General features: G+C 40.8%; 1 protein-coding gene across 1 annotated transcript; it reads right to left on the bottom strand.

Moving 5' to 3' along the window:
* Nucleotides 1-3,282: 3,282 nt before the first annotated feature.
* rasd4 (rasd family member 4) lies at nt 3,283-4,930 on the bottom strand. Its single transcript, XM_071518731.1, has one exon. It carries the CDS (start codon nt 4,863-4,865, stop codon nt 4,239-4,241), a length of 627 nt encoding a protein of 208 aa, XP_071374832.1. The 5' UTR covers nt 4,866-4,930; the 3' UTR covers nt 3,283-4,238.
* Between the last annotated feature and the right edge of the window lie 6,582 nt (nt 4,931-11,512).

The raw sequence follows: 11,512 nt of genomic DNA, 5'->3' as shown, positions 1-11,512 counted from the left end.
GTGTGTAGAAACCATGTCTTCCCCAGTGGTGCAGGCAGTAAGTCATCTTGTCTGGTGATACAAAGGTCGAGGGTATGAATCCCCAGGTGACCAAGTCCTACTTGCCAACAATGTAATCAATTTCAATTTACATGTCAGTACCATTCCAAAAAGGCTTGAAACCCTTTCATGGCCACTTGTGGCTATATTTTTTTATTACTTTTATCGTTAAAGTAACATAACAACAAATCAATATAATAATACAAAATACAATACAAGACATCACAAAAACAACACAATACTCTACAATATAAATATACGACAGTAAAATACAAGGCTGGGGATATATGGAGTGTTGCACAGTCAAATAGCGTTTGGTAATGTCTTCATGGTTACTGTGTAGGCATATTGGTGACGTTGTTTGGGGAGGAATCAGTTCTCAAGGAATGTCAGCAGTGGAATCCAGGAATCTTGGTAGGGTTACACACACATGAGCTTTTGAGGGGAAGGGAGATCAGCGTGATCAGAATCAGAGATCAGAAGATTGCCATGAACAGCTGAAAAAAAGTGAGTTTAGGGTGTCCTATCCCTTTAAACTCCATTAGGTGTAGGATTTGATTACCCACATTCAAATCCCAATCTGCATGATCAGAATGTCATTAAGCAGTTTTGAAATACCCAATTGTCAGATTGAATTCAATTACTGAGATCCTGTAAGAAAAGGTTTGAAAAACTGGGCCCAGATGATTTTTCTGATTGGCTCCTCCTCTCTGCTTGAAGTTGTGCTAATCAGACAAATCACCTGCTGCAGTGTCTGGTTGAAATGACAACCTGCAGACTCTCAGCCCTCCATGGCACATGATTTCCTGTCTCTGCACTAGACAGAGAAATAAGACACTGTGCAGACACGTTTTCTTTTGATAGCTGTTGACACAGTTAGGGTGAGTGCTAAATGTGAGCGGTTGACATAACCAGGTTGTATAACTGACACTGTGGAGGCGGGCTTTGTGGAGGCAGGGGCTGATGTTGTTTATTTAGAGGGGGAGATCTCAATTACAATTTCAGAATCAATTAATTGTTATAGCTAATTATACATTACACGTTGACATAGTCTGATGACTTGTTAAATTTTTTCTTTTTTGACTTTACCTCATCTGTAATAACCATCATTGGAGAAACAGATTGATATGGTGTTTGGTTCAGAAATGACAAACTGTATTTTTTTCTGGTGGATTTATTGGTTCTCTTGCATCTCATTTCTGTTGAAGCCCCTCAAATGCTGTTTGAAAAATCTTGCTTCCTCATATTCACTTGCAGTGAGTATTCATCAAGCACTGTACATGTGTTGCAGCATATCATCTGCTGCATTATTGAAAAGTAGTGTGTGTGACCACTAGAGGGCAATACAAGACAGAACAGTGTACAAGTTTAAAGTGATGTTGAGATAGATTATAGAAGTCCATTTTCTATGGTAGTCCAATCATATGTGCTTTTTAAATGTGGACAAGTCAACCAAATGATCAAGAAATGTGCTGTTGCAGTACTGCTATATTCTTGAATTCATAGAACTAGGTATTTGAGGTCAGACAAGGACTGTCCTCGACTAAAGAAACTTGAAGTCGAATTATGGTTATAGGATTTTATCAAAAGTAGTCTAATAAGCCATTTATTTTATAAATCTGCCAGAGATGTACTTAAAATGTTAAAGAAATAACACATGCACTATTCTTTGAATAAACTTTAACACTGACTAATCAACTAAAAAGTCTTTGTTTCCTAAATCCCTACCAGCTGAATAGTTGCCCAGGCAACAAAGAAGTCAGACAGGTGACTTCTTTGCATTCCATTTAGAGGACAGTTTTAACCAAAGCACCTCACATTACTATGAGTGCATGCTATTTTAACATGGATGGCACCACTAACTCTGGCAGTATTAGGGCCAAGCTGTACACATGAATACAACACATTCCATTTGTTTGCACATATTGTTAGCATAATTGATCACTACCTCATCATGTGTAAGATTACTTTGGCTTAATCAATTTCATATATTTCCCAGTCTGACATAAATAATCACGACAGAACTAAGGCAGCTTTTCATCATCTTAGAAAAATCCTTCAATCTAATAGTGAAAATGTGTCATGTGAGAGGGATTTTAAAGTATTGTGTTATTCTGCCAGCCCATGTCACTGTAGCTTTATCTCAGGTTGTAGTGGTAGTCAGGGCTGAGTGAAAAGAGACTTTACTGTAACGACAGGGTGTCCGCGGGGTCTTAAAAAGTATTAAAAGGTAATAAATAAATTTAGCAAAAATTAAGGCCCTTAAAAAGTATTAAAAAGTCTTAATCGCCATTTTATGAGGTATTACATTTTGTAGCAATTTTTTCAATGTGAATAGCCTATTTGTCCAAAGAGTTTGTGTGCTAAAAGTTTGCGTGAATTTATTTGTTTTGCTCCTCACAACTACTACAACAAACTACAACCGGACAGACCAAACAGTAATGCATAACCCGGAAGTTAACCGGGCGAATTTGGGATTCTTCTGTGTAGGCTGTCACTAAGTGGAAAGTACTATGGAAAGTGAATGGGAAAGAGAGCAAAGCATGCAAAGACCACAGAGATTTTTGTTAATGACCGTGTTGTGTGTGTGTGTGTGCGTGCCCTTGCCTTTGGGTTAGTCACTCAATTTATTCTCTTGAGCTTTGTTCCCTCCCGGCCTATCTGAATTCTGTTGTATTGATACAGTGGTCCATAGAAGTTATCGCAAACTAAGACTGTTTAGTTTTGCAATCTCAAAATCAATGTAGAGAAAATGTAAGTTAAAGGTGTCGCTGATGTAACCGGTTACAGCTCGAAGTGCCGTTGAGGTCTTAAAATATATTGAAAAGGTCTTAAAAAAGGTCTTAAAAGGTATTGAATTTAACTTCAGGATTCCTGCATATACCCTGAATGACTGAATATTTTCCCACATCACTGCAGACATTTCCACACTGGCAATGTAATGATTTGGAAACATCACTAAATCAATGTTTACACGGTGCCCTGGTGGCTGAGCGCAGTGTCCTGGTTTTGAACCCAGCTTGGGAACATATCATCCTCCCTTTCTCTCCCATCCTTCCTGTCACTCTCTACTGTCAACTATCAAATAATGCAAAAAATGCTCTTTAAAATATGGAAATTCATGTGTGCAGAGTGGGTGATTAGTGAGATAAGTACTCTCAGACGTTATTGTTTACTGAGTTTCTCCAGTAAACTTCAGTGGAAGAGATGAGGTCATCTGATTCCTAGGAAGAGTGTTTTATTTATCTTGTAAACCAAGCATCACCTTGATCTTTACACTTCTATGGTGAATAGAAATTCTTGTAAGTCCTCCAAATGCTCAAAGAATGGTACAGAAATATACAGCTTTGAAAAAGACACAACTTCCAAAACAACAAACAAACAAAAAAAAAACAAGCAATGAGTCAAACAAAGAAACAGAAATGTAAGTGCAAAATAATTATTTACATAAAAACTCAAAATGCATAATGAGTATTGCAAAGCGACAGTTTACAGTTGCAGGATGGGTTGCACTAGAATTCAGAACATAATGTTTTCTGTGTGGCTATCGCAAATCTAAATATCTTTCCCAGTTAAATTCTTTCAGTGACATATTGTTCACTTATAAAAAAAACTCATAAAAACACCATATATGCATCAACAGTCTTTTGCACAAACACCCATGAGTGTCAGTATCTTCACAGTTATTGCACTTTTTTCAACACCAAAGCCATACAGTCACATCACATATGGATATGAGTGAAAACAGAGCGCAGGAAACATAATGCTGCTTATACACTTTGTCACAATCTGTTAGTTTTTTTTTCAGTTACACATAATGGCATTCACATCAAGTAGTGTCCTTGCACTGTTTCGTTCTTTCAGTGTCCAACACAGTTGTTCAACAGTCTTCATCACTAGGTGCACCATCCTCATCACAGCATCTCTGGGAATGCAGTGATGAGGTTAGTTACAATGCTTACACTGAATGAAGCTGATGAGGAATTGAAGCCATCAATTCTAGCCCAGTTAGTGTTTCATTAGAAGCAGCAGTCAGTTTTATCATTAACATATTTAACACTGGATCTGGAGCTGGATCTGTCTCTGTCCAAGCCAGCATCCTCTACCCAACAAAGCCCTTTTTCAGTCTCTTTTGGGCAATTTTCTCTCTTCTTCACCGTCTCTTTTTGTGTCTGAGCCCTCCAAGCAGTCCCGCAGCATTAGGAGATGAGGCAGCTGTTGGTCTTGTTCATGGGGGGTCGGTTGTTGCTGTCCTTGGGGAAGGTCTCCCTGCGTCTGCGCAGCGCCGGGCTGAGCCGGCTGGGCAGGTTGGCCTGCTGGAGCAGCTCCCGGAACACCTCCATCACGTTGGCGTTCTCTTTGGCCGAGGCCTCCAGGAAGCTGTTGTTCCAGTCCAGCTCCACCGTGGACAGCACGTCCTCGCTGGACACCTGCCGCTCGCCCTGCCGGTCGATCTTGTTGCCCACCACCACGATGGGCGTGTACTTGTCCTCTTTGACCTCCAGGATCTCCTCTCGCAGGCTCTTGACGGCCTCCAGGGACTCGGGGTCATCCACGGCGTAGACCAGGGCGAACGCGTCACTGTTCTGGATGGAGAGCTTGCGCATGGCCGGGAAGGAGTAGCTGCCACTGGTGTCCATGATGTGGATGGTGACTTTGACGCCCCCCACCTCATACTCCTTGCTGTGGAGCTCCTCCACCGTGCGTCGGTGCTTGGGCTCGAAGGTGTCCTGCAGGAAGCGTCGGATCAGGGCCGTCTTCCCCACTCCAGCTGCTCCCAGGAACACCAGACGCACCTCTGTCTTCTCCTTCACTTCTAGAGACATGTTGGGTTTCTGCTGCTCTTTTTGTCTTCTTTGCACTTTCTTATTCTCTCTTCTGTCCCCTTCTCTTCTCCTTCACCAGACTCTATCAGTGGATCCTGGTTTGAAAATTGTTGAATGTAAGTTTGAGAAGCTTTTTTGATGGCAGTGATGGAGGTGAAAGTGGTGGTGTTGAAGTGGAGCACAGAGATGATAGCAGATGCATGTGAGAGTGTCTGTCAGGCTGCACTCTGTATTTATGGTCTCTCTCAATCGCAGCTACTCCATGCCCCCTTCTGCTCTCAGCCAATCAGGACAGTGCAGGATCTCCCTGAGTGAACTTATGTCAGCCAATCGGAGAAACCTATGCAAATTACGCAGAAGAGAAAAAAAAAAGAGGTGACAGAAATGATTGTACTGAAAGCTCTTGGTGTAGAATGCAGAATCCATTTCCAGCAGAGAATTGTTGCACATCCTTGACTGCCTGCAAATAGGATCAACTCTTCAATAACTTTTTAAGATGACATTATTATTAGTGTTCATGGAAAGTGTGTGTATAATGCAGACTATGAGATGAGTTAATTTTCTATGTTAACACTGTACACTTTCATACAGACTGTTATCCTCTTTTCTGCATTAAGTGTTGTTGGAGAGCTGTTGGAATATTTTTCTTACTTTCATCTCGCACTGGTGTTTTATGTTGTGTTTTGCTATTCACTCACTGCCGAGAGCAATCAAAACCAGCAGTCAATTAATTAAATGTGCATATGTTTTAATATTGACTCTCAGACCATCTGGGGAACAACACAGAAAGCTTTAATCGTACAAGGCAGCACACATATCATGTTTTTTAATGTGCGAAGCTGCATTTCAGCTCTGGCTGCAGCCACAAAGATGCCTCTTTGTTTACTCAAAAACAACATTTTGTACAACCAAACAAACGTACAATCATAATTTATCCTAAGCTTTACCATTTCATGGAGCGTTACCCAAGACTCCTTGTGTCATCTTTGTTCACCACCTTGTCTGTTGGAGGTCAGCAGTGTCTATGCAAAGCAACTCTTCTCAGTCCCCAAAGGAGAGAGCTAACCTTTTCCGTTTAAACCCTCCATGTGGGCCCAATCAGCTTTGTTTGCATGAAATAACGGCTCTTGCAGTCATTTTGGTGGCCATCATGCAAAGGTCAATACATTTAAAGCAGCCCTCTCTGGGCTGCCCAGTCAAGATAAATGTGCCAATATTTTTCTCTTGTTGCCTAAGATAAAATGTCATCTGATCTGTGGAAGACTGTGCTGTTGAATATAAATTAACACCTTCCACAAGGGGATATTCAGTCAAACCATATGAAAGTAGAAATGTGGATGCTTACAGTACAGTGCTGTGTGTAAAAGGGAAAAGTGCAAAATCTAATTTTGTAGTTAAAAGTTAGGAAACTTCCTCTGAGATATCTTTGCCATGTGAATTCATTATTTCTTTTTAACAAATATGCTTTATGTATGCCGATTTCAGGTCTTCATCACATCAGAGTAGGCTGGATTGCTTTGCATTCATGACAGAGTGATCACAGAGGGACGTCGCATCATCAGGAAAACACCACAAATGGATGTCCTGAAACTGTGCTCACATGTCAGAAACTGTCTGAAACTGTGCTCACATGTCAGGGACTGAGGACCTTGGGGGAAATGTTCTTTCATCTCTGCCTCTGTACCCGTCTGATGTGCCACGGCTTTCACGGCGCTACTCAGGCCTCCAAGTGTTAACCGTGTGGGAGGCTTTCTGCTCTGTACCAAACTGTCAGACACAATAACTCACATGGGAAAATGTTTTAATATGATCACATTCAGATCTCTTTCACATGCTCGCTGTGTGCAGACTTTGATTGTCACTTGTTGCTATGATACCCCTGAATCCATTACCTGGGCTGAAAGGGCTTTTTAAGTAGAGACTTGCACCTTATTAGTGCTGCCATTACTTTACTGAGCAGAACTGTTCCCGCTCCAGAATGGAAATGGGCAGTAATGGGGTCTGTGGGGTAATTAGGTAAATTGTGAGCACGTTTCATGCCACGATTTTATTGGCCTGACACTCTGTATATGTGATTTAGAATAAAGTGTACTTGGACCGTATTCTATTGTACTACCTCAAAAGTTGTGCTTACACTTTGGTGCATTATTTGAGGATTGATTTTCAGAAAGTGTTGATGTTCAACACCCTGGTCCCTCTTGGCCAGTTCAGGCTGCAGTGACAAATGTGCAGTTGGTTTAACTGATTACATGCTTGTCTGTCATGTTTTTTCTTTTGTATTATAGATGCATGTAAAAATTATTAATAGATAAAATTATATGATCATGTACAAATGAAAAATCTATTTTCATGTACAAATGTCACAGAAAATAATTTATCATCGTAAATTAGAATTAGAAGACAGCATTTTAACTTCAACTTTATGTATCAAAAACAATGTCGAAAACCATCTCACTGGCACAGAGTCTCTTACTTTCTATACATACATTATTGGGTGCACACGTCTTCTTGCCAGTAATTTAAAGTTTTATGCTAGAGGTCTATTTTATGACAATCCTTAAATTTAGTAAGAATTGAAGAAATATTGAGGAGTTTAGATGGGGTTCCTGTTAACTGCAGACTAGGATTCATTTGAATTGACATTTGAATACACACAAACTCATGTGTACTATATTCCAGGTGCATGATTCAACATCCACAGACTTAGCTACTAGTATATAGCTACTACTAGATAGCTACTAGTAATGGTAAGTGGAGATGCGTAGGGATGGGAATACTCTGGGCCTAGAATAACGTGCATCTGCTCAATCATAACAGAAAATGTGTAGAGGCATTGTCACATAAAGCCATTGACAGACGTGTGTCTTTTCTATTGCAGTGTTGCATCATAGACAGCTTTTCTGTGGTAACAAACATCTAGTTGAGTAACTTTACTGTACATTTCCTGATGTGCTGTTGTTTGCTGTGTTTCATAAGCTCCCAGCTAGTGATTCAGTGATCTCTGCTCTGGACTCTCTGACCCCTGGTCTGGACCTGTCCTGGGTCCTCTCCTCTCTACACATAAACTAATCTGAAACTAGCGCTCAAGGCCCCCAAGCAATTCAACTCTATCTCTCAACTTCTTCAGTTTATTAAACCAAGTAGCAAGACAGTATCAGCATGGGAGCGTAGTGTATTTACTTTTTTCCTCATAACCCTCCATTCTTATCGATAAAGTTTCCTTACTTTAGGTCTCACACAGCTGAGCAGATGACAGACAAGCAGCAGAGTAGCACAGCCACAGGTCTTAGCCTGGGTTGGTAGATTTTCTTTCTACTGATGCACTATTGCGCCGCTGGCTGCGCTTGGTGGCCCAGAGGTGTTAGTCTGTGATGACAGTGTAATATCATGGCTGGCTGTGGTGATGTGGGGAACAAGCTGTTCAGAACACAAGGTGTTGCATCTGGTTAAAGAAGGGGGATGGACTCTCACAGGAGTTTACACACAGGCGATCAATATTGCTTTCTGGGCATTGGTCACCAGTGTCTTTCTTACATAATGAAAGAATAGTAGTGACAACGAAGGGAAGATTTGCTCATGATGTACATGGTTGATTCAGTATGTCTGGGATTTGTTCAATACCTACATGGCTGGCTGTACTATGAAAAGCATCAGGATAGAGGAAGGATCTAGTTTCAGGAGATGGTACCTGATGACATTTACTTAGCTTACATAATAATGTTTGATAAGCCAATATCAACATGAATATATATAGGTGGAGTAGTGATAATAACATACAGTAGCAGGATAAGAAAGAGATGCATTCTGTGTAGGTGCGGTTTTGTTTGTGTGTGTGTGTGTGTGTGTTTAATCAGCAGGGTGTGTGTTGATATGAGCAGCCCGGCCCATCAGTCAAACACTCATGTCATGTCTCACTGTGTGTGATGAGGTGACAGAGGAGACAGAGACAGTTTTGCCTTGTGACAGTGTTGTGTTTGGTAACTTGGTCCTGTGTCGCTGATATTGACTGATGTGAAAAGGCTCTGGATTCATTTGGAATTTGAAGAGGGATTTACAGTGTAAAACCAATAGGTCATTTTTCTGATGGCATACATTAAGGAGTTTAAAATTCTTCATTAATAAGGTGAAAATGTCCATTAGAACGCCAACAGGAAAATCTCTTTGGTTCCAAATCACAATAGAATCCAAACAGAAACCATAATGTTTTATAGGATCTTACTCTACTGTTCAGAGTAATATTCAATTATATTTTGAATACAAATACCAATGCTGAATCTTGTTCTGTTCTCGCTCAATCTGTAGTCCTGCCAGTCTGTCTAATAGGATCCCAAAGGACTGCTTCTAAAAGACGAGAAATACCGTGAGGATTCGGTTGTATTTTGATACTTGAACTACAGAATTTTCCCACTGGGTTCCTAAAGAACTTTTTGACTGGCACAAATAATTAAACACAAATGTACCATAAGTCCATATAGAGTCTGACCCAGAAACCCTGCAGTAACATGCTGTAAAGTCATCTCATCTTTACAGCCAGGCTAAGTGGGCAATTTAAGGACTCGGTGCACTCCAGTGGAGTGTATGATGATACATCCAAGTCTGAACAGACACAAGATTTGTTTGACTATGGAGTAAAGGCGAGGTAAATTGCTTCAGTAGGTTATTGATCCCATTATATTTTTATGTGTAAGAACACCATGGCTGTAAAGGAGAGTGTGCAGTTTGCCCTTATGTATTTTCTGTCTGTATTTACATAGAGAGCAGTAGAATTACATCGACAGAGGTACAATACTACATGAATTACTGCAGAACTGTATTGCTCATAAACACACTGACGCACACACCACATGTCTTCATGAACATCAAAACTTTAGTGAGAAGTGAAAAAATGTTTCTTCCAGGAACTAGAGGGGGGGCTTTCAGGATAAACTCGCTTTGCTTTGATGGTCATCAAAGTCGACTGTCTCATTATTTTGGGGGATGAACGGTTGAGTCTGAGATGCGGGCGAGAGACACTGATGTAACAACCAGGTCAAACTCTGCTGCTCCTTCCCTCCCATACCGGGGACAACATGACACATTCATAATGGCCGTGGCAAAGAAATGATCTAAAAGCATACTGTGGATAGATTATTCCCCATTTAGCTTGCAGCCGTATGAATCGTGCAAAATGAAATGTCATAACTTCCACAACCAACCGCTTCTTCACCACTGATCCACTTTGGTGGTTTTTAGAAGGGCTCAGATTCAAATTGGATCATTTCAGGATGTTGGTCTTGTCTTAAATTATAGCCACACAGCAGAAATATAACTTGAAACACAGCCTGGCAATGCTCACCTGCCTCCCTCTCTATGAATAGAGGTATATACAAAGGAAAAAAATAAATGTATTTTTAATGGTCATGCTTCAAAACATTCTGTCATCCGGCCTGCATACATGGTTAATCTTCTTTTATGGGAATCAATGTGGAATCAAGGATTCTTGTTTGATTATTTATTCAGTTGCAGAAGATATATAAAGCCTTTGAAGTGTGTCAGTTGCAAGTTCTCAAGAATTTAAACAGAAAACAAAATATTCTTAATCAAACACATCAAACACTGTCAATTACAGATGTCACTACATTTATGTAAGTCAACAAAGAGCAAGGACCAGCCAACTTGCAAATTCCCACTAACACCAGCCCGCTAATTTCTCATTGTTTCTCTTAATCCATCCTTCCATTCAGCGGCTTTGTGACTTAGTGGACAGACTGAACAAAAGTGCACATGCAGGTTGCTCACATGAGTGTGTATTCAACCTCCTCCCTCCTAAGTTTGGTTAGAGATCCTTTGACATCGCCCTTTGCCTTTAGATTAGAACAGCATGTCCTGGATAATGATAGGTGTGGTGGGGGCAGGAACAAGAGGAGCCAGGCAGCGGCCATTGGTCTCATTACACCTCATTACAGTATAAAAGGTGCTCTCTCCACCTTGTGTTTGAGGGAGCATTAGTGGGAGTTTAAAGGCTCCACCTGTGTATGGAGCTCATTCCAGAATGAGATATTCACCATTAGAAAAAACTAGCACTTGTTCTTACCGTATAATTTCTTATGTGAAAGTAATACTTGTTTTTGAAAAACTTTTATGAGCTATTTTAAAACCATTGCCTAACAAATACTAACACACACACACAAACACGTCCACATGCACACACACACACACACACACACACGTCCACATGCACAAATGCACACTTATTCGGAGCACGTTCAGAACATCCCATGACGAAACTGAAAACATTTCGGTCTGGGAGCACAAGGACTCTGTTATGCAACCTGTGGCAGGGAGAGGGAGGGCAGCGGGAGGGCAGCAGGCAGCTGGGTGAGAGGCAGCCAGGAGCATCAGGGGTTTGATTTTAGGTTTGGGGATTGTGAGTGAAAATAACAGGCAGGTACGATGTACAGAACCCTTTCCCTGATCCCATCTCCATGTGCCAGTGAGTCATGTTCACAGCTGCTCGATTAGACTGTGTTTTACCAAAAATTATCCACGGCCAAATGGTAAACTTACACACACTATAAATAGTAGTGTAGTGGAAAAAAAATCATACTCACCTTAAAAGAAGTCATATTGAGGGAAAACGAGGTGCAGCAGCTTGTCCAATATTCTCT

Source organism: Centroberyx affinis, unplaced genomic scaffold, assembly GCF_046629955.1.
Source record: "Centroberyx affinis isolate AG114_WGS23_722 - 3 ecotype Tasmania unplaced genomic scaffold, CSIRO-AGI_Caff_v1 ptg000623l_1, whole genome shotgun sequence".
Lineage (NCBI taxonomy): Eukaryota > Metazoa > Chordata > Actinopteri > Beryciformes > Berycidae > Centroberyx > Centroberyx affinis.
Note: the sequence above shows the minus strand (reverse complement) of the source record. Positions and strands in the feature narration are given on the sequence as shown.

Excerpts from the sequence above, each read along its gene's own strand:
- rasd4 (XM_071518731.1), bottom strand. The coding sequence starts at position 4,865 with ATGTCTCTAGAAGTGAAGGAGAAGACAGAGGTGCGTCTGGTGTTCCTG.